The sequence below is a fragment of the Branchiostoma belcheri genome, unplaced genomic scaffold, assembly GCF_001625305.1.
Source record: "Branchiostoma belcheri isolate BF01 breed outbred unplaced genomic scaffold, Haploidv18h27 scaffold46, whole genome shotgun sequence".
Classification (NCBI taxonomy): domain Eukaryota; kingdom Metazoa; phylum Chordata; class Leptocardii; order Amphioxiformes; family Branchiostomatidae; genus Branchiostoma; species Branchiostoma belcheri.
In genome coordinates this window covers 950,190-973,433 of record NW_017804087.1, presented here as the reverse complement: position 1 = coordinate 973,433, position 23,244 = coordinate 950,190, and the positions used below count along the sequence as shown (strand labels likewise).

General features: G+C 37.2%; 1 protein-coding gene across 1 annotated transcript in view; it reads left to right on the top strand.

The window, feature by feature from the left end:
• LOC109478908 (myosin-IIIb-like) overlaps positions 1–23,244 on the top strand; it is a 38,141-nt gene that overhangs the window by 3,322 nt on the left and 11,575 nt on the right. The window contains exons 2-17 of the mRNA XM_019780718.1: positions 6,908–6,914; positions 7,520–7,646; positions 8,116–8,291; positions 8,807–8,911; positions 9,152–9,251; positions 9,496–9,572; positions 10,049–10,194; positions 10,574–10,637; positions 12,039–12,110; positions 17,769–17,869; positions 19,442–19,523; positions 20,856–20,972; positions 21,192–21,296; positions 21,780–21,854; positions 22,304–22,387; positions 22,836–23,038. Of these exons, the coding sequence (XP_019636277.1) occupies positions 7,520–7,646; positions 8,116–8,291; positions 8,807–8,911; positions 9,152–9,251; positions 9,496–9,572; positions 10,049–10,194; positions 10,574–10,637; positions 12,039–12,110; positions 17,769–17,869; positions 19,442–19,523; positions 20,856–20,972; positions 21,192–21,296; positions 21,780–21,854; positions 22,304–22,387; positions 22,836–23,038 (1,634 nt within the window). The 5' untranslated portion in view covers positions 6,908–6,914. The remainder of the gene's footprint in view (positions 1–6,907; positions 6,915–7,519; positions 7,647–8,115; positions 8,292–8,806; positions 8,912–9,151; positions 9,252–9,495; positions 9,573–10,048; positions 10,195–10,573; positions 10,638–12,038; positions 12,111–17,768; positions 17,870–19,441; positions 19,524–20,855; positions 20,973–21,191; positions 21,297–21,779; positions 21,855–22,303; positions 22,388–22,835; positions 23,039–23,244) is intronic.

Genomic DNA, 23,244 nt, shown 5'->3' with positions numbered 1-23,244 from the left:
ACTGTTTTAAGAGAGTCTGCATTGGGATATCTTAGCAACGCTCAACATTAAATTTAGGAGGTGCATTAATGCTGAATTGTAAATTAATGGTAAATCAACTTGTATTGTATAAGGCTTTGGACGAAACTTTTATAATTGTATTCATAGGGTGTCTGGCAAAATTAGTTTGTGGACCTTGGACACTCCCTTTTGATTTGGGGGCAATCTGGCATTGACAACGTGATAGGAAGAATTTTTCCGTAATGATTAATGATGAATTTCAGGATAAGAAATAACATACAAAGTGGAACAAAAGTGACCAATTATGCTTCACCCATGAAGAATTTCCAGATAAGGCTTAAGTTGAATTCCAAGAAGATGGCTACGATTAACAGGGAATTAAAATGGCTCAGAGAAAAAGCCATTGCAAATCGCAGACCCTCATTTTATCCACTAACTCAAAATAAGCTAACAGTAACTTAATAAAATAAATGCACATTAAAATTCTTAGTAATATAATTATGCATTACGATGGTCACGTGTGGATTTTCTTTTACTCGGATTTCTTGTACTAGAATAGTACAGAGGCTTCATTGAATGTTGTTACCTGTTTAAATGGACAGGTACTCCAGGTGTCGAGTCTACAGGTCAACAGGACACACCTGTACAGGTGTAGTTCTTAGACACGTGTCTACCGCAACCTGAAGTGGGGCAAAGGAAGAAAGAATCTTAACTGTTTTGTCTCTCACACTTAGGGCCTATGTGAGTGATTTCTTGGTCATGCAACGAACCTGAAATATACATTGAGATGTTTTTTTTCTTCTCATTTTAGTATAGAAGTTAAGGAATTCAGGAATTCACCGTTAGTTAATTTCGAAGGTCTTTTAGGAAGTCAAGAAATCATTGTGTCACATAATTTGTCCAGAATGGAGGTCAATTGTGGTCAAAAAGCTTCAGTAATTACCCTCCATGAAAATGGGGGTACTGTTTTTACTCCGTTTCATGTTTGGTCTGATATCTGAAGATCGGTGAGAAGGAACTGTACGATATTTGGCAGATTGATGGATGGGGCCTTGGAGATTGTGTAGGTTGACTTTGAGCCCCTGGTGATTGACCTTGGTACTGCAGTTTAATTTTTTTATTCTGTTGTTTTCGCGTTATGGACTGTTTGTGCGATATTAAGGTAGCATGTAGTTGTTATTACCATGGTTTAGTGGTTTAAATTTGGGTCCCCTAGCTGTTTGCGTTTGATATTTACAAAATGTTTAATGTTGGACTTTTTGTGTTGAATGTTTGGAAAATCTGGCGGATGGTTTGGTATGATTTTTGGTATGTGGGTAGTTGTTGAGTCTCTTTGTGTTTTAGAGTGCATTAGCAGGTTGTCGCATATTTTTATTGCTTAATTTAAAAGGATTTTCACTTTTTCACCCCTACTTCATAATAGGATGGTCTGTTTGACCCAAAAGTTGGGACAGAGTGTTTTTGTTTATACCTCCAGCTGGCAGGCAGCCCTATCTATTTTTACCGGCCCTAGACAGAGTGCAGGAAAATAAATCTTGTTTGTCTGGTCTGCAGGTCATTTGCCTGGTCATTGACCTACATGTACAGGCAAATGTAGCCTGGGTACCATCCCCAGTAGTATATTCGCAAACTCTATAACAGTTATAGAGTTTGCTATTGAAATACACCAAACGATTACAAAATAACAAGCTATTTCATGGAGGGATGATGTCTACGACTTCTCCTTGTTGTCTGAAAGCTTCTTCTGTATTACTGTTCATTCTATAAAACGTGAGAGCTTTCGTAGAAACATTTTGTTGCCAGCTGTCTTTGCTCATTCTTTGTCCATTGTGGTCAGTTGACCAAAGAAACAAATGGAAAGAGTTTGGGATTAAGTGGGTTGTCATTCTCTAATTGGTGCTTTTGCACGGTAAAGAGAACTAAGCAAACATAATTATTGACCTTTCTGTTTTTGTGTGTGTACAACAGAAACAGATGGATTCATTCTAATGGCTTTTTCCATGGAGGTAAAAAGAGCTTTTTACCTCCATGCTTTTTCCATGTGCAGTGAGTAATTTCCTGTGAAAATGCATAATGCAGTGATCACAATAATGTCATTCTGTTTTCTGTATCAACCAATAGCATTTCTGACAGATGTTGCTCACACACATCTGCAAAACAATACATACCCTGCTTCCCATCCTTTTACAGGGCTCGAAATACTTTTTTTATGTGTACCGTTGTACAACGTTATACATATATTTGCAATAAACTTTCATTATATAAACTCAGTACTCTGAGTAGTGTAGGAAGGCGCATCAGAATTGCCTGCAAATTTCCAATTTTTTACCCACACTAACCTGGATATATTTCCAGGATTTCTAGCCCAGTTTTTATCTATCACCTAGTCTTACTACTGAAACAAATATTTTCCAGTTTGTTCTCCTCCTCAAAAGCTCTTAGGAAAACAAACACAAGACAGAGCTTTCACCAAACAATGTCATGTTTTGAAAATGCCCCTTTACAAACTCTGTATGTTAGCAGGTGGTTTTTGGACTTTAGGACAATCAACTTGCTAAAACTTAGCATTTTCAGGACACAAAAACACCTACCTGCAATCTTTTTTGGAGAAAAATGGTTGGAAAGTGTCAGTTTCATATGTTTACATCTGTACATATTTGTATACAACAGTTTCAAAGAGTTTAAATGGGAGTGGTGGGTCAACCAAGACCCCCTACTCATTTTAGCATTTACCCGATATAGGTCATTGCAGGCTGTATTTTTTTTCAAATAAGTTAATTTGTTATGATATAATTTTAGGCTACTTTTACCTTATATTGATAGTTGAATGAAATGTAAGTGTACAAATTGAATATTCATTTAAATTTACTTTAAATATTTACTATGCAGTAATCTCACTAAGGCCCCTGACACATCTTAAATCTTGCCTGATATAGGTACACATTACTATTAACAGTTGAAATTTCTTTCACTTTTATCATTGTACCTGAATGTTTTTGAAGAAATGAAATGTTACTATATACAAATTTTGGCTTGTTCAATAGAAATTACATTATGGAGCTTTATAAATCAGTAGAATTTAGGCTGAATGAAATAAAGTAGGTTTATGGGATTACTATTAGAGTAAGGTAATTTGATGAATACAAAACTGACCCATATTTTATGTAGGGCATGTCGTATATTCAGAGAGTGGTTAGCTGCAGTGCAAAGGTTATTTGGTTCAACACGGAAGAAAAAAAAGAGAACAAAATCAATAAATTCAGGGAGGGGTCATACTGACTGCCAGATATTGGAACGCCCTAAAACAACTTGAACTTTGTACCATACGTGACGCCTGAAAAGTTTGAAAACAATCTGTCTGACAAGTTCTTCATGTAACAAAAGGTTGGAGTGCCTTGGTGAGTATGAAATGATTTATTAACTTGTAGTTGTACATGATGTATGTGAAAACCTGTCAGTTTTGATAGAAGAGGTTTGTATATGATGAAATGGTCTAGGTAGTACAAAAATGGCAATGGGTCATCTGAAAGTTTGCTCAAATTACATTCGTATTTTTCAGATATTTTTGATGATTTTTGTAGTTTGGGGCAAAGATATTTCTGGCATCAAAGTTGACATATTCTAAGGTCATTCAATAAGAAATCTAATGTAGTTATTAGATAATGCAAGACAATTGCTATCCAAAGATACACTGAAAACAACACCAAAAGAGACCCTGAGAAAAAGCTTGAAAATTGCAGACCTACAATACTGGATATCTCAAATTTTAAGATTACTTCTGTAGAAATTACTAGAATATTTTTAGATCCTGATCTAGACATCAGATTTTCCTCAAAACATTCTCTTGAAGTTATTACAATTTTGTTTCTAAGATCCATACTTCTTGATACCAGGTCCACAATCTATAGTATACCAAGCTTTTCTAAACATTATTTAGCTAAAAGCAAGAAGGAAAGTAATACTGGTAAAACTTATATCCCATGATTTGGAACAAAATAAACCATGGCAGACACCATGATCAGCTGTAATGTTTGATTCCAAAGTTAATCCATGTTGAAATTGGACTGTCGGGCCAGTACAGATAGATGACTGTATAATGGCTGTGAATTAACGTCTATTGATTCTCTCCAAGAGGACTTGAATCAACATTGTATCTTGGTCAGTCTTGTAACTATGGTTACTGAACACTGTGGCTCTGTGTATATTTTGTTGCAACTGCATAAGGCCATACCAGTTGGATTTGTTGGTCTTGGATTGCATGAAATAGTTAAAGCAGGTAGCAGAAAAAACACATGGCTTTAAATGCTACCATATACATAGGAGCTACAAAGTTAACGTACACTATAAACCTGTTTTTGAATTCAAACAATGAATTTTGAACATTTCATCAAATAGCTGCATTGATGAATTAAAAACTAACAACTATGAGTAGGAAAAAAGGAGTTTTTTAATTAGTAGTGTTGGTGCTACATTATGAGAATTTGGCATTGATTCAGAGCCTGAATGTTAACATTACAATGTACATATTTTTATATTAGAAAAAATGAAATGAGCAAATTGGAGAAATCAAATTGGTTTGGCCTTTTTTGAGAGTTAGTCAGAAATGAATTCATCTCTATCTGTTGCATACTACAAAACAATATTGTGGATTGTAGTATCTGCAACAGTTTCTGCTTCTATATGAGTTTTAATGACCACTTTTTTTATCAAAACAACTGCTTCAATGTGCAAAAGGTCAAAAGGACAAAAAGCAAGCCGAGGTCTGGCGTTTTTTCCGTGTTGACTTTTGAATGCTAATCCTAAACAAATCATGTAGAAGTCAAAGTAACTGTCAGCTATGGTACACGTAGGTGCATTCAATGTCTCGGTACCATTGTTGTTGTCACGTTGTTGGGTAGACTATACCAACAGTACAGATTCTGCTAAGGGTATGGCCAAGAGCTTGTTATACAAAATGTAGCAGGTTTTCCATTTTAGTCTATGTTAGCACCCCTATTCAACTTTTGAAATGGAATAGCCTTAAAACTGTTTGTCCTTTTTGCACAGAGCACTGTGCTTTGTGTCCTGCTTTTAAACCCTGTTCAGCCTTTAGAACTAAAAGGTAAAGATTACCAAGCAGCTGTGCATATATACTTAAAAGGTCATGGCTAAGACCAGTTGTACAAAACATAAAGGAAACTGGAAACATTGCAAGTCTACAGTGTCACTTGGTAAACCTACAACCCAACTATGCATGATCCCAGATTTGGTATCGGAGAAGGAGGTTTCTAAAAAAAATTGAACTGACAGTGTGTCAACCCCTTCTCGAATCAATCTCCTTCAAAGTCACAAACAAAATTGGCCCCTGCATTTTTATAAAAAGCTGTAAGGGGGCCAAAATCTATCCTACTTGTTTCTGCGCCAAAGAGGTATCTACTTTTGAAAAGACCATAGCAAGGTTTTGTGTATTTGTACAGACAAAATGTACAACAGATCATTGAACCACGATTGAACATATACAATAACACGTTTTTCCAAAAATAGTGCTAAGAAACAAAGAAATGTTTTCTTCCTGCCCCAGTCCAGTTATAAAAAGGCGATGTTGCATGACAATACAAGAGACCCCAGGTGAATATAAGAGTAAAGAGGTGACATGCGTAAAAGGTTTTCAAACAACTATGGTCACAATGTTGCCACTCCACACACCCTGAGTATATTGGCCGCAGTGCAAAACTAGCACGTCCCGCGTACTTTCCCGCTATGCCGACATGTGCTTTGCTACGCTTCGCTTCCGTTGTGTGTCCCACCACTTGCGGCATGTATGCTGAAAGGATTGGACACGGTTTGTGCAAGTTAGAGATCCTGCTATATTTACATTAAGTGGTTTCCTAGGTAGGCTGTCCTTTTTTTCTAGGAATCCTTGTCTTCTAGGATGATGGTAGGTAAGTGGACAATGTGCTTGAATATTGTAACTCGAATATGAGTTTTCATGAGCATATTGGTTTGACAGCTGGGTGCAGTCTTAAAATAGTTAGTTTGAAACTACTTTGGAAGTTGTGTCTAGTTACCTGAACTAAATATTTGACACGCTTAAAGTAAAAGTACATGAATGCTAACCGTCATGATCCATACTTCCTAAATTCTGATTGGGGCAGGTAAAATTTGTCTGGTGCAGATACTTTCCAATGTTACCTGTACCAGTAAAGGTACATGTAAGCAGGTAAACCAGGATTCGAACCCATAACCCTTTAATCCTAGAGTAAACCACAGTGTTGCAAAATGCATGTTCTTGTGATGTATTGTGATGTACACATGTAAAAGATGAGAGATAACCTAAAGTACTCCAGATACAGATCAGGTAAATGCCATCACTTCATTTCCCATGCAAAGTAAAATGGTTGTTCATTAATCTTTCATGGCGCGGTTTTCCCGTACGCAAGTCTCACGAGATACGTCTCCACCAGACTGACTAAGCTCAGGCTGAAAAATGATAAAATTTAGCAAAAAAAAGGAAGAAGAACAGTTTGGCTACCATAAGGTTTTATTTGCCCACAAATGTTACCTAATTGTTCACCCTATTTTTCCCAAATTTTACTAGTTAGTATCCATGATCCCTTAGGAAGGCCTGATGGAGGCTACTCATGATATACTATCCCACAATTTAGATTTTTGTAATTTTTCTCCAAGCTATTAGTGTCTGCTGACCTAAATAATTTGAAACGTCTGACATAAAAAAAGTGTTATTTGTGTGTCTTGGGGTCATTTTCAATGGATGAAAGTTTGTTGTATTTAACAATATATGCAGATATGTTTGTGTGTTAAGAGATAAGGTGATATAAGAACAACATTGTGTGTTTGGGGATAATAAGCTTATTAAGCCACAATGGCATATTCCAGGGCTTGAAATTAATTTTGAATAAGGCTAGGGCATCTTCTGTGTACGTAAGTGTATAATAATACCTTGAAGTACAAAAATATGATACACAAATATCTGTGTGCACTGATGTACACACATGTTAAAAATAGGTATAAAGCTACAATTTTGGGTGGACAAATGTGCATACATTGTAATCATGTACACAACATATTTCAAGCCCTGCTTTCAATGAATGAATAATGAAATTTCCATGAACTAAAAAGTAATGGTTGGTTTTATTGTTGATAGGATGACTAACCCTGTGATTCAGAGTGTTTTAGTACCACCCATCTTGTGTATAACAGCAAGCAATGTATATGTATCTAGGTATTTAGAATTGTTCTAATTATGTACATGTATACAGTATAAAATGTTATGCAACTGGATAAAAAAGGTTGACCCTGGGTATTTTATGCCCTGAATGATATTCTTAGAATATACATGTAACATTAATTTCAAAGTACAAACTTAAAGCTGCTCTATAGTTTTTCTTCCATTTTAGTGATATTCCTGTAGAGTTTCTTTAATTTTGTTTCAATAGTTTTTCACACAGTTTTGATACAAATTTTCACAAAGAACGAGGTTTGAAGATATTTTTCTGGTTGTATTTTTTCAGGCCATTGAATGATGTTTAAGACCAGTAGGATAGACTTCAGCAGCCTGCCTGACCCCACCCCAGTCTGGGAGCTGGTGGACAACATCGGGGTGGGCACGTATGGAGAGGTCTACAAGGTACAGCACAAGAAAACAGGTATGACGTTTGTTATTTGTTGTTTGTTTCACAAACTTATGCAGGGCTTGAAATACCACCAGCATATGCAGGTATGCAGGTTAGTGCAGGTAACAGAGTATGTATTTCTGATGTCTACCTGCACCTAACCTGTACTGGTCCATGTACTGGGCATATGCAGGTTAGTGCAGGTAAAATTGGAGCTGTACAGGTATTTCTGATGTCTACCTGCACCTAACCTGCACTGGCCCATGTACTGGGTTCTAACACATATACAGGTAATTTTTAATGTTAACTGCACCTGTCCAGTGCATGCAGGTTTGCAGAAAAAAATATTTCGAGCCCTGACTTGTAACTGGTAAGACACTTTACTCCTTTCAAATGTACCTCAAAGTAGCACAGTCCCTTAGCCATATTGTTGAAAAATCCAGCATATAATAGTTTTTTGTCAACTGAGTGATAAATCTTAACCAATTGTTATCATTTTCAGGAGAAATAGCAGCAGCTAAGATAATGGAGGAGGTGACAGATATAGATGAGGAGATCGATGCTGAGTACCAGATCCTGTGTCAGCACTCCAACCACAACAACATCACCCGCTTCTACGGCATGTACTACGCCAAGGGGGAAAGGAACAACTCAGGACAGCTCTGGCTCGTCATGGAGGTACGTTTGTTAAACACATGACTAACAGAGACAGACTTGGAGTCCATCGTGTTCAGGTCATAGTAAGATCCAGCCAACTACAATGGTATGGCCACCTCAAAAGAATCGACATGGGTGGAAGGCCCAAACCCATGAGATTGGCCAAGGAAGGATGGGCATAACACACCAGTTTTATACAGTAGGTATAAGCTGTGTACGACCAGACTGTAAGGTTTGATCCACTCACACTGGGATGGACCCATACTCTTTTTTTGGATAAGTGTGGTGGGATCATTCTCAATATCTGGTTCTCCTAAAACCTACAGCTTTACATCCCATCTGAGAAGATGTCACTGATTAAAGCATATAGGATGAAACTAAGGATGCCTTGGAGAGTAATTGTTAGACAGTTGTCCCTGATTATTCAATCTATCAGAGCCTACAGAATGCATATGTTTCTCTCCTTAGTGTAGACTAGTACTGTTTTATGTTATTAGAAGAAAAGTGTGGTTTATAGTGCTTTTCAATGTCTCCAGTTGTGTACTGGGGGATCAGTAACAGACCTGGTGAGAGGGATGCTGAAGAGGAAGGAGAAAATGGAGGAGGGCGTCATCGCCTACATCCTGAGGGAAGCACTCATGGTGAGCTGCAGTTCATATAGTTGCTGCTAGAGGGGGCTCATGCCAAGGGAAACTTCTTCCATCAGATTCTGTTTTTGTTTTGAAGACGTTCTTCTTGCAGATGTGGTTGAGATTTAACCATTTGATTTGCTATATTGGGTGGAATATTGTGTGAATTTTTTTATTCATTTCGATGCTATTCTGCCATGTAATTCATCTACTCTTGATGCTGGCTAAAATGACCGTTGAAAACATTTTCAGGGTGTGGGTCACCTTCATAAGCACCACATCATGCATCGTGATGTCAAGGGCAGTAATATACTACTCACAGAGGAGGCCAACATTAAACTGGTGGATTTTGGTAAGTTTCAAGGTGTACTTAGCAGTTGGAGCGCACAGAAGAATAGTAATTTTATGTGCTGTCATTGGATTTGAAAATTTTATGTGCTGTCATTGGATTTGAAATAATCACTCACTTGTAAAGTGTTTGCAGAACTTTTACAATGCAAGTCTGTGGTTGACGCGACTTCCATGGTTAGCTGCAGTTCATTGTATTGCTACTAGAGGGAGCAAAACAACTGACTACTGTCTCACTTCTTGCACAGGTGTGTCAGCCCAGGTGTCTCACACCAGAGAACGGAGGAACACGTCAGTCGGCACACCTTACTGGATGGCTCCTGAGGTTTTTACCTTCCCTAAAATTTCTTCTATTTTCTGTTTTACTGACTTTCTAGATGTTGGGTTTCATCAAATGAAAAAAAAGTAGTTCATTTTGATGAACAAATCATTACTTGCAGTAGGAAGTACAATGTATGGGTGGCTGAGTTGTGGGTTTGTGTCTCTTGCTGTCCTAATTGCTTCTGTTACATGGAGGTGGTTTGGATAGTTGATTGAATGCCTGTACATGCCAGTTTTGAGTAAGTTGGCAGTATGTGGAAGACTTCAAGAAGTGGTGTAATACCAGATTGAATTACATACGATCCCCCCTACAGTTTTAGTACATTCACAAAGCCCCTGTGGTGTGTGAATTTGAAGGTCACAAAATAACCAAAATCTCAGATTTCTTGTTTATTGATATTGATATTGTATGGTACACCTAAATTATTAGACATATTAAGATTAATGTCATCAGTAGCTAACCATAGTGTGATATTACAGGTTATCGCCTGTGAGCAGCAGTTGGATTATAACTATGACATGAGGTGTGACACGTGGTCTGTCGGAATCACCGCCATCGAGCTGGCTGACGGAGAGCCGCCATTGGCTGACCTGCATCCAATGAGAGCTCTTTTCAAAATTCCCAGGTTTGTGTCAGAGTCACTTTGACATTTTGTTGGTTACCTGCTTTTAAATCTAAACCATATACTTACAAAGAGGTACAAGATTTACATTGAAGTTTTGTCTATGTAAAGGTGCAGTACTGTACACCATCTCAAGGGGTCACTTTTGTATTGCATAAAATTTCTCAGTACCAGCAGATTCAGACTTGAAATTCATACAACTTGGGCAGAACTTTGACAGATATTTTGAATTGGAGTTCTTGCATTACACTTGAGTTATTGTTGAATTAGTTGAATTGCATTGGGTTGTAGCTTCTAAATTTGTGGAGTTAAATCAAACGTTAATTAACAAATTAATAGATTATATTATGGCATTATTGCTAAAATCATCCTATTATTTCAGAAACCCCCCATCCTCAATGAAGCAGCCAGAAATGTGGTCAACAACTTACAGGGATTTTGTTGCAGGGGCTGTCTGTGTGTTTGTGTGTGTGTGTGTGTGTGTGTGTGTGCTTGTGTGGGCTTCTAAACTAGACCGCTAAGCAGAATTTCCAGTTTCGATGCCTCTTATTTCTGTCTATGTTCATGATTTTTGAGTGGTAGATAGCGTCTTCGGACAAAGAACACATGTTATAGGTTTTGGCCCCCTAGCAGCTTTCTTAAAACTTCAGGGGCAGATTATCAGTATCTCTAAAATCCCCAAGTTTGCCAACTGTGGGCCTTACAGTGAACCAGCCCCATTACATCAGTCCAGTAGAAGATAGATACCATAATTATAGGTACCACTTAAGCTAATGAGTCACCATTTGTCCAATAGCTGACATTGTATCGGCGCCAAGTGCTTGGATTGTGTGGTGTATTTGCTATGCCGATTGTGCTTAACAAAGGCGTAACCCTCTTAATCATACCACTTCCCAAAACAACTGGAAAGCCCTTTTTTTTCTTTTAGTTGAACACATGTTGGCTATTGAATTCTAGGGCGCTAATATGTATAAAGTGTAGTTTAAGAACAATTTTTCTTGGGTTCAACTGTGGGTCGAAGCTTTGTGTTGTTGATTAGTGGAACAATAATGTTGGTGTGACCCAAGGTCAAAAATGACATCATTGCTAACATTGGTGCTAGAGTTATGTAAGGGAAAAACTTAGCGTACGAAAGTGGAAAAATAACCTACCTAGTTTTTATGAAAAAATGATAACTTTTTGAAGTGAAAAGGTGAGTTAGGAATGAAAATTATTCTTGAATCTGTGGTGGTTTTAATTTGACTCTGTCACTGCAATCAACTGTATAACTTGGCATAGAATTTAGCTACTGTTCCCTGTCTGAAAACTTCCGTTTTCAATACTGTAAATGGGGGAGGGTGTTGATAAAATGAGTTATAAGTTGCCTCAAGTATTTTATAGGATTTACATATCAACAGTCAAAATCCTCCAACATACTTAAGTTAGCCCATATTTCATGTAATCTAGCAACAGCAGAATTATAAATCGATCTGCATTTTTTCGAAGATGTAGATTTTTATCATTGTTTGGTAGAAATGTGCTTTTGATTGAAAGGTACATAAAAGTAACAATCTATTACAAATGTACAAATTGTTGCTATGTTTTCTTACCCTCTTTAACTTGAGGTTTCTGTATTGAATATGGCATTGTATCTCCTAAAGTATAGCAAAGAAAAGAAACAGTTAATACATATTAGAGTCATATCAAAATTAGTCAATGTGTTTTTCTACATGTAAAACAATGTATTTTTGAACTGGACTTGTTTGTTAGTTGTTTATCAGTTTTGGAGGTAGTTCTTAATCCTGTGTTCTCGTCAATCTTCATTTACGTTAGTAAAAATGTAATTAATTTTATGTTTCTTTCTTCACAGGTGTTTGGTGAAGGATTTTGAGCTGAGACCGTCGGTAGCGGAGCTACTGAAACATCCATTCTTAACACAGGTAACTATGGCAACACAGACCTGAACTGTAAATGCAGTCACTTCTGCAGACCCTGAGGCTCTGTTTGTGGCAAGAGGGAGGTTTTCATGATCATGTTTGAAGTTTGAGGTTGAAACAATTCTGTAGTACAAAAGAAAAGGAAAACACATATTCACAGTGGGATGAATTTGCAACAAAATGCCATCGTGAAAATAAAACTGTCACAAACATCTCATGATTTAAAGCAGCTAAGGCTGATTCAAATGAAATATCTGTTTTTCCCCAGTTTTAGAAGGCAATAAGTGAAATACATGTAGTAATACACTCAGGTAGATCTAAAAAATGATTCCTACCAATGGAGATATCAAAGTCCAGTTTGAATATTAGATTACTGCACTCCATTTGAACATAAGAATAATCTTAAAATGGTATGATGCCAGGGAGTCTTTGTCTTTTAAAAATGTCTCTTTTGGGTGTCCATTATTTTTCAATGATTCTAAGAAGCAAAAATTGCTTCAAAATCTATTTTTAAATCATACTGAAATAAAGAGGAAACCATGCATATCATAAATATAAATTGACTACTGAACATACACTGTTTGTACACTGTAATAGGTAAGTACATGTAGGTATGACTACTCTAGGAGAATGCCTTCCTATTTTTACATCAGAATCTGTGTCTTGTAAATTAAAACCTGGAAAAAAGTCTTGTGCCTGAAAAAACAAAATTGTCTCTTGAAGCTATTGCTTCTAAGCCAAGCTAAATATCCAGCTCTATGTTTGTGCCATACATGTAGTTGGCTCACTTGACACAATACCCATCTAAGTCATCTAACATGTCATACCCATCTAACATTTGTTACTCCTTCCCTTCTCCCAGCTTCCTTTGTACTAGAGCTGGCCCGGCTTAAGACATGTGCTCAGGTGTAGTGAGTCGTCTTAAGACTTTGTTGTCCCCAGAACCAGGTGTGAAGACTCAGGGACGGGCGATGATGTCATGAAGGGTTGACAAACTTTAAGGTGTCTGCAGAAATTGACACAGCGGTAGAACAAAGATGTCAGCTGACATCATTTGGGCTCTTTTGACCTCATTTGGGCCTTTACAGGTTGAAAGGGTCTTGGTGGGTTTTCTTGACAAATAATTGCAGGCTCTTTGTAGACTCCATATGCGGGCCTAATAGTGAACCAACCCCGTTTATAACATCTAGTATATGTAAGATTCTTCCCCAGGAAAATTTTGAAATCTTGACCTGATGAAATGCTATTTCCTGCATTTTTGGGGGCAAATTTTGCTGGTAGACTAAGCTTAGTTTAATGACATCTCTTTCCATATCTTAAAACACTGATTTTATCTGTCAAAGATGAAAATAATTTGATCTGATGGATTGGGCAAAACTTGCTGATTCTGTCTTAAAGCATGCATTTTTTCCACTTGCTCCAATAAGGCAACAGACAAATATCCAAATATCTTATTTGTACAAAAATGTCCTCTTGGTCGTCTTGACCTGATAGATGAAGGTCATTCAAACATCAATTACTACATCGTAACACGGCGCAAACAGCGAACAACAACGGACAGCTATCAAAGCTGTGTGTTCTGTCATTCAGGCCCTTTGGACCGTCCCTGGTATGTAGTGCCCGATACATTATAAACCTTATCTTCACTGTCACTTCTCGCGTGCGTAAGACTGTGCACAAACTGGACACACCTAGACACAAACAGGCCGTGCAAACAAAGACAGGAACCAACAACCAATGACAGTCTTCTGGAATTCTGCATTATGTATTTAGAAATTCCCTATTTCATAGTAAGAGTCTTAAAGTCATTGAAAATGATAAACTTCGTGGTTTGTAAAGGTTTAAAAAAGCTGTCAACCAAAATGTGCCATTCCTAGGACACCCCCTTCCATAGTACACACTCAGAAATAGTCATTTTTTGTGTTTATAGGAACCAAAAAACCTCCCTGATTTTAACAGATTTAACCACAAAGTATCAGAAGAATTCGATACTTAATATAATTGTCATTTGATTTTGCTCGTGTTCTTTAACTACATGTAAAATTTATTGCTAATAATAGTTTCAAACAGTTTTGATAGTTATCCTATAGAGTTTCCATCAAAGTAATCTCAAGAATAGATTTTGTGGGTTAAAAATGTCTAGACTCTCAATACTTTCTTTATATGTTCAGCAAAGATATAAGCAAAAGTATGTGTCCTGGAAACCCCCATGTTTAGCCTCCATGTTTGGCAGGTGGTTGGTTGCCACACCCGTCCCCATGTATTGATTGGTGCAGTAATGGTTTACCTCCCTACTTCAGCCACTACCTGACCTGTGCTCAATTAGCTCACCCCTGTCACTCAGCTCTACTGGACACTAGAACAGAATGTTCCTGGTCATTTTCTTCTCTTAAATGTCTTAAGTTATCATCGAAAGAAAAATTATGGCTTCTTTACACGTCCACTTTGAGGTAAGAGTTGTAACATTTCGAATTCTTTTGTAAATTTTGTGTTTGTGACTAACATACCTATTGTACCATAACTTAAATGGTAAACTTAAGTTCATTTGTTGTAGGTGGGATTTCTACATTCTTTTATTGTTCTGTACAATTGTTTAGTGTGGAAGTTTTTTTCTAATGTGATGTAAAAGAGTTATGTTATTGTTAGAAATGCAGCTTTCATTGTTGCAATAACTTATTCTTAATTAAGTTCTTTTGTGCTGGGAAACTTGAATAGCTGTGAGTTTTAGTTCTTATCTTTGAGTAAATGTTTGACAGTGTGTTAAGATTTCCACAAAAAGATTAAAATTGAGCACAACATGTTCTTCAAAGATAAAGATATTTTTTGTGTGAATCTAACTGTTTTGAGGATGGAATAAAAAGGTTCAAATCTTGAAAAAAGACTGGGCAGTTAGAAAGGGAAACTAAGCAGCTCAAACTAAGACACATCGAGTCTATAATTCCCTTTTTTTTGTTTTTGTTACAGGTATATTCAGTATTATGATTAGTATTCAGGAATTCATTCATACTCTAAGTCTGTCAGCAAATTTTTGGGACAGTTTTTTTAGGTGGAATAGACAAACATGATTCTACAATATATAGACGGCATCTGTAGTAAAAAAACATTCATGTTTGTGATTGAAAATTTTACTTACAAGTATTTGCTACGGAAGCATATATGCCAAACTCAATGACGTACACAGATGTCAAACTGAAAAGAAACTATGACCTTGTGACACACCGTTTTTTCAGATATGTTGACATAATCGCCATTGTCACAGATTTAACTCAAATATTGAAACTCTATCTCTCACGTCATTTGAATTCAAGAAGCTTCAAACATTGTCGTCTGTTAAATAAAAGTGGGAAGAACCTTACAATGACCTAGTACATTGTGTGATCATATCCACCATTTTGTTTTTGTATTGATAACATTATATGATTGTGAGGACCACCATTTTGTTTTTGTAGATAGCATTATCAGAGGAAGGCAGTTTTATTGTGTGGTGATATATGACTGAATAGGTGCTGTTATCTGTGCAAAGGGCTTTACAAATGTTTCTGGATATTTTCTGACAGAGAATTTTGGTTAAGCCAAGTAGAGTCTGTTTCCTCTGTGTTGGATTAATTTAAAGTTACAACATTGAGAAAGCATCCATTAGAGTAACCTTTAGCATACTGAAGTAGCTGTCTGGCAACCAGTTCTCTATTGGTTATGGTGCTAGGTAGCAGGGAGAAGGTTAAATGGTCAGATACTGTACTGTTCACAAAGCTATCTTATTACTGCTTCATAAAGATACTAACTTGTAGATTTGCATTAGGTAGCCACCTACATTCTTTTCTTTACACTTCACTACACTGAAAACTGCTGAGTCAAGATTCAAGTTTTGAACAAATCCTGGCCGGGGACCACTGCAAATTTGCCTTGAGTTTGCAATGTCGACAGGGTCTCTAACCAGTGCACTCACTTTTATGTGAGTCATTGCAAAGTGTTTTTCTGGTACTTAATTGGTGTTTGCTGTCTTTAAGTCTATGTAACATACCATTGAACAGATCAAAAAGGTGGCAAGGTGGTCTTACATGCAGGGGTAGGGTTATTGACTTGGAATCTAAAGGTTCTGGGTTCGAATCCCTGGCAGGCCCCAATGTTGTGTCCTTGGGAAAGGCACTTAAAGTTTACACCTATTTCCTCACTTGACTCAGGTGAAAACTATTAGTGATCATGCTTAATGCTTTAAACATGTGTCCTTTTTTGTCTGTTTGTACTCTTAAGATACTTTTCAACTCATGCTTAACTTGGTACATAATGTGTCTTTCTGGCTGACCTGAAGTGAAATAAGATGATACTTTGTTGCTTTTGTGTACTTCACTTAAAACATGTGTTGAAAGCTTGAAGTGTGCTCTTCTTAGTGTATTTCTTTAAGACGTAACCTAATCCTTAAGTTGACTTTGCAAGTCAGTACATGGGTCAGTGACACAAGGACAATATTCCTTTAAGTAATTCAACTGAAGCATCTATTCTGTCTTAAGCCCCTGTGACGTCTTTAAGTTCTCCTTAATCCTATACAAGCTCAATTATCTGAGAACAGAACAAATTTGAAAATGGGGAGTAAAGCTTTGTACATAATACCTGTACATGTAAAATTTTTTAGGTACAGGTCCAAACCTGAACATCTACCTGTACCTGAGCAAAATAAAACACTAGACTAGTGACACCATGTTTTACACTCAAGATAGGTGAATTGATTTCCATTTCCAATATATGGCAGACATTCTAATAGGATAGCCAAGATACAAGTGATTGAATTATTCAATGTCCAAATCCCTATTATTTCATTATTTAGGATTCTTTAGCATCTTGACAGGGAGAAAAATAGAAGTTTTGTATTCAAAAGTTTTTCACTTTTTCTGTAGTTTTTCTGTAGCAGGAAACAATAGCAGGAAGCTGTCTACACATTGTTCTTTTTGTTACCTGATAAAGAAGTCAACATGCTGACATTTATAGCTCTTCTCTTTTATGTCAAAATAGAAAATGATTAACTACTTGATGCACTAAATAAATAAGGAAACACTTGTAAGATTTCTTGAGATAACAATGATTTCAGTTAAAGCTTTCTTGATCAATAGTTTGATGTGTACAGATACATAACTACAGTAAGAGTAAATATTACATCTTTGATAAAATTAAGAGCAGTTCAATATTTGTTCATTTCTGATCTGAGGGATTGCAGCCCGTAGTAGTCGCGTGCTAGTCAGGTGAAGGACAACTGGCTGGGATTCGAACTCATATCCATCTGGTTCAAAAGCAAAGTCACAAACTCTAGTCTGAAACTACAGTACTCTATACAAGTCCGTCATGGAAAAGGTTTTCCTTCCCTTAGTAATTTAGCTCACTGCCTCTACAGTAAAAAAAATGCCTCATCTTTTTCTTATCAATTTGTGTTGGAATGTCAGTATAGGAATATATTATACTACAGACTGACAGGAAGGTCAAATTGGAGGTCAAAATGGTCCTGCACGCTGGAAGGAAGTACAGTGGAGGAACACAATCATAAACAAAAAATGAATAAAACAAAACATTTTACAAAAATACTTGACTGTGTTGAAGTGACTTCATTGAACTTTGAAATCTTTGATTTCTTGTTGCTGAATTAATTAAAAGTTTTTGTTTGTACTTCTGTAGATCGGAGATGACACGTCTGTGGTTCGTAAGCAGCTGTTAGACCAGATGGAGATCAACGTTCGTCTGGGGAAGGTCCAGCCTCACGTACCTGTCACCACAAAGTAAGCCTCGAGTCTTCATTTCCTATGATCCTAAACTAACCAATCAACTAACCAAGATGTGATGCAGAAATGTGTTTGAAAGATGGATTAAAACTTTGGTTTTGTAGATAATGCATGTCTGTGATTAGATGCAAAATTGACCATAAAAACATCATGCAAAGTCTTAGACGGTAATATTCTTGGTAGAGCATTGTCATAGTACTGTGACAGATTCTGAAGCAAACCTGGTTTTTGATTTTTAGTATTAAGACAGTATAATTCCAAATCTATGAACATGACCCAAGCATATGAAGCTATGAAGATAGACATTTTATAACAAGTAGAATACTTTCCAACAGCATTTAACATTTGAGTGACAGAAAACTTGTAATGAGTATGTTATTTGCCATGATATCTGTGTGTATCACTATGTACACTGTCCAGGCAAGGTGTTACATTTGTTCCACCTTCAACACACACACTTATCATGTTGTCCAGGCTTTAATTGTCTTGTCCTGCATGTATGTTCAAAAGAATTGAAGTGAGGATTTTGATAAGAGAAGTAGAAGGTAAATATATATTTTGACTTCACTGAGTACTGACCAATATTAGTCATTCTTGATAAAAAGTCTTTAGAAAGTGACAACAAGTTTTTGTCAGCTTTGTGAAATTTGGAAGAAATGACAGGGAGAAACGAAATTGAATTGAAGACTTGACTTTTGAATGCAAATTGTGTTTCCCGTTGTTTGTTTGTGTGTTGATTGTTGCTCACGGTTCTATGTGTGTTCCACCCCCCTCCCCCTCTCATTGCTACACAATCATGGATAAGGCGCTTGGCTTGTGATACCTGCAGGTAGATATGTGTAACGATGATACATTTAATGATGGCTGTTTTAGGGCTTCTACAGTGTGTAAAATGCATTTAGCGTTGCAGTGGTAAGCGGTATAAAAATGTTCTATTAAGTACTTGAAACTATTAAGTACAGTTAGTGTAGAAATATAAAATACATATTTGTGGTATTATGATTTAATGGCTAGAGCTACTGCAAAAATTTGAAAATTAAAAACCTACACCACAAACATTTAAAAATTTACAGTAACTAGAGGGGGAAGTCTACTTGACCATGGCATAATATACTGAGATAAGTAACAATTATACAATGTAAGTAGTACACTGAATCTGTACTCTAACTTATAAACCAGTTGCATTATTTGTGAAACTACATTGTAGCCTAAGAATACATTCAGCTTCCTCAATGTGATTTTAGAAATGCAATAATGGCTTGATAAAAGCATTATCTTACAGGTGTTCAGTGCTCGTTATTGCTCACTTATCAAAGTTACTACATTAAAAATGCCCAAACCAAGGCCATCTTTTCAATCTACTGTAGTCCTGTGCTAAATACAAACACCCTTTGTCACGTTCCTGCACTAGAAAAAGAAAATGATGCGCCCAGATGAAAGTTAACCGCTCGGCAGTATTACCACTGGTTAAACAACACAAGGTTCTGTGTTTAACCAGGTGGGAGTTGTTAAGTTAATAGGTTTAAGATGAAGTACTGATGTTTCTGAAATGTTTTTCCACCTGTCCAGGCACGGCCTTTTCAAGTCCTGCCGCAGAAAGACCCGAATGTACTTTGTGGATGATCTGGCAACATTGGAAGCCTTAGATGAGGTAAGAATATCAAGCATATGATGATAAGAAGTATTGTGTGAGTATAGTTTGATTACATTGTGCTCTTGAATGCAATAAAAAAAGCTTGTTGGAATCCAAGTTACTTTAAAGTGGTTGGCCTATCATGGTCATAAATTTCACAGACTGACAAGCCTTAGCTTGTTTCAAGACCCTGTCAAGCTTTTGCTCCTCTCTCTTGAAAATACAGTACATTACGCCTTTAGCAAACCATCAGTACTGAAATGTATCTTACAGTAGCATTTCAGTAATTGCCAGTAGCATGACAGTGCTGTCAGTAAGAGATCAGTTAGAATGACTTTTACAAAGCATCAGTTGCATTATAGTGATGACACTTAAGCTGCTGTATTGAAATGTTACTGAAATGAGACTGACAGTAACTGATGAGTTACTGACAGTCACATATCAGTGCTGTTTGTTTGCTAAGGGCTAGCAGTCACTTTTGCATTTCAGCTACCTGGCCATTGTGGTCAGTAATTGTCAGTCCCTTGAATTTTTGCCACTTACCTAATTATTGAGAATTTTGGAAGTAACCTTCTTTTTAAACTCAGATTTTTAACATTTGTTTCTTCAATAATAGCATAAGTTCCTGTCCAAGTCTGAATGTCCTGTCTTCCTGTTGTCTGTAGTCTGTCTCATCCTGTTGTTTTGTCCTCTATGCTGGACTCTCGTAGCTCAAGTCCCTTACAAACTCCTCTTGGACTCGGCAAGCAGAGGTTGGTTGGACCACCCCCTCACCAACCCAAACCTCCATGTCACAACAATTACACAATTACACCCATATATGTTCTGACAACCCTAACTTTATGTTAGATCTTAGGGGTGTCAGAATATAAGGCTGTCTACATGACAACATATTGTCTCACTTATATTTGACCACCACTCAGTTCAAGATGCTTGTAAAATGATTGTTTCCTATGCATTATTCTTCATTCCACTGTCCTGTGCCATATTTTCGTTATCTGTTATCGTATTGTGTATATAGGGGTATATAAACTTCTGATAACACACTTGCTTTCTCAAAAAAGGTGTACCATTCATGGTGTAATATTTGTGACCTTTTGTGGCATTTTGATGGTGTTTTGCCTGCTTTTAGCACTTTAAAACAAGGTGTGTAAGACTGTTGATGGTTCCACATGCACATACATGTGTAATACATGCACGTGCACGTGTTTTCATGCCTGTATAAATAATACAGCACAAGCATGTGGCTAATAATGATATTCATGTATTTTCTATATGGATGTTTCCCACCCCACACTGGAATGCCCACCCCTCTGTTACATAATGATCTAACAGAGTTTGTGTTTGTAGGATATCATAGTGGAACACCTGCACCAACGCTACAAGAGAGAACAGATCTACACTTACGTTGGAGACATTCTCATCGCTGTCAACCCTTTCCAGGACCTGGGCATGTACACTGATGAGGTGGGAGGGACTTCTCATGAATCCACCTGTCAATCAATCAATTCATCAGCCAATCAACAATCACCTCAGATAACCCTATTAGCCTGAAATGAACTGAACCTAACTGATTAGCCTTTCCTGTATTTTTTTATATAATTATATAATTTACATATTTTATTGGAAAGAAGCAAAGCCTCATAATGTTTCCTGTAGAAATTAATTTGTTTTTTTTTCTTCCAGTACTCTGAGGTGTATCGAGGAGCAGCCAAGCAGGACAATCCTCCCCACATCTTTGCTATAGCAGACGCAGCCTACCAGGCCATGGTACATCACAAACACAACCAGGTAAGGGTCTGCAACTTTAACCTTTTTCCTGCTGGGGTAGCATTGTGGCAAGGAGAAGGTTAAAACAAATGAAATTTGTTGAAAATAAGTATAAATTTACTACAGCTTTGTATTGTGTTTTCTATACATTTCCCTTATTACTATTAGAGCTGTAATGTTGCTTGCTGCTGGACCTCTCTGTAGTTGATACTGTAGTTGTTAGATATGAGAAAAATGGTAGCCAGTGCATGGGTGGGAAAGATTGACAGGCAGCATGATAGGTCAAAAGGACAGAAACAGGAAATGGGGTGAACTCGATAGTCACGGAACCCAAAAAAAATGAAAGTCTAAAATCTCTCATTTCTTGTTACCAATTGCTGATATGTTGCATGTCACTAGAACAAACTACTTGTTGAACTACCATGTATCTACTATTGGTTTAGTTTCTACTTCCACCTTTCTTTGAACCATCCCTCCTTCCCTTCCTTGCTGCTTGTACCTAAGCTCATGGCAAATAGCGTACAGGACCGACCGTGGCACGGGATGGGGCGCAGACACGGAACACAACCCAATCATCACGTACGGATCCTCTATAGTAGCTTGGCATTTTCACATCTTGCTTTTACACTTCATGCACATGCAGTGTGTTTCTACCTTCAAACTGTTGAAGCTTTGAAAATGGTTAGCTTATTATATGTATAATGCCTTTTGTCTAATGCCCTGTCACACATTCAAGAGACATGACTTTTCTACTACCCTACCAAGGTTGACGCAAACATGCATTCTCTGTTGCTCATCCTCAATATATGACTATAAGAGCATGTCATCTTTCTTACTGCATAAATCTCTTACTCATATGTATACTTTTATAATGTATAAATTGTGTTACGTTTATGAAAAATACATCCAGGCCATCTTACTGAAAGCGAGCATTTGTAATCTTAAGAATGGCTATAATCTTAGCTTTATTAAAGATAAAAAGTTGTATTAAACTGTGTTTAGACTAAACTATGTGTGTGTTTTTGCAGTGCCTTGTGATCAGTGGTGAGAGTGGTGCAGGGAAGACAGTCAGTGCCAACTTACTGGTGCAACAACTCACACAGCTCGGAAAGGTAACTAGAATGAATGTACAGCATGAAGAATCAAACTATCTTTGTAGCCAATAGGAAATGTATGCATCTTTGAACAAAGTAACTGAAATTTTTCACTACCCCCTGCCCCCCCCCTCAGCCACCTGTACATAGCAACATAAAGAAATGTATGGAGGTCTCACAGAAACTTTTAAAGCAATTGAAGACAGCACTAACTACAAATATCTTACTGCCCCCCTCCCCCTTCTGCCTCCCCATATATCAGGCCAGTAACAGAACCTCCCCTTCTGCTACCTGTTCATAAAGAAATGTATAGATGCCTTACAGGAACTTATAGAGTAATTAAAGATAGGTGTCTGCCTTTTTAGCAGGATTAAAATACATTAATGCATGCATATTTGAACAAACTAAGTTACTAACTACAAATTTTTTACTGCCCCCCTCCCCCTTCTGCCTCCCCATATATCAGGCCAGTAACAGAGCCCTGGAGAGAAAGGTACTACAGGTTAACCCACTTCTCGAGGCTTTCGGCAACGCGCAAACTGCCATCAACGACAACTCCTCACGCTTTGGCAAGTACCTGGAGATGATTTTCACGGGCGCGGGGGCCGTCACAGGAGCGCAGCTGTCGGAGTACCTGCTGGAGAAGTCAAGAGTCGTGAGCCAGGCGCCGTAAGTCATGTGTGCTTCTGTGTGGTCTTGAAATATCCCTGAATATACAAAAAAAAAATTTAATTTTTCAGTCCCAAGGAAAAATTGTGCGACTAGACTGACTCTGAGGAAAAAATACTTCTCTGAGGAAAAAATACTTCTCTGAGGAAAAAAAATATTTTAGTATTTTGAGGGAAAATATGTAAGTATTGTGAAGAAAAAATACA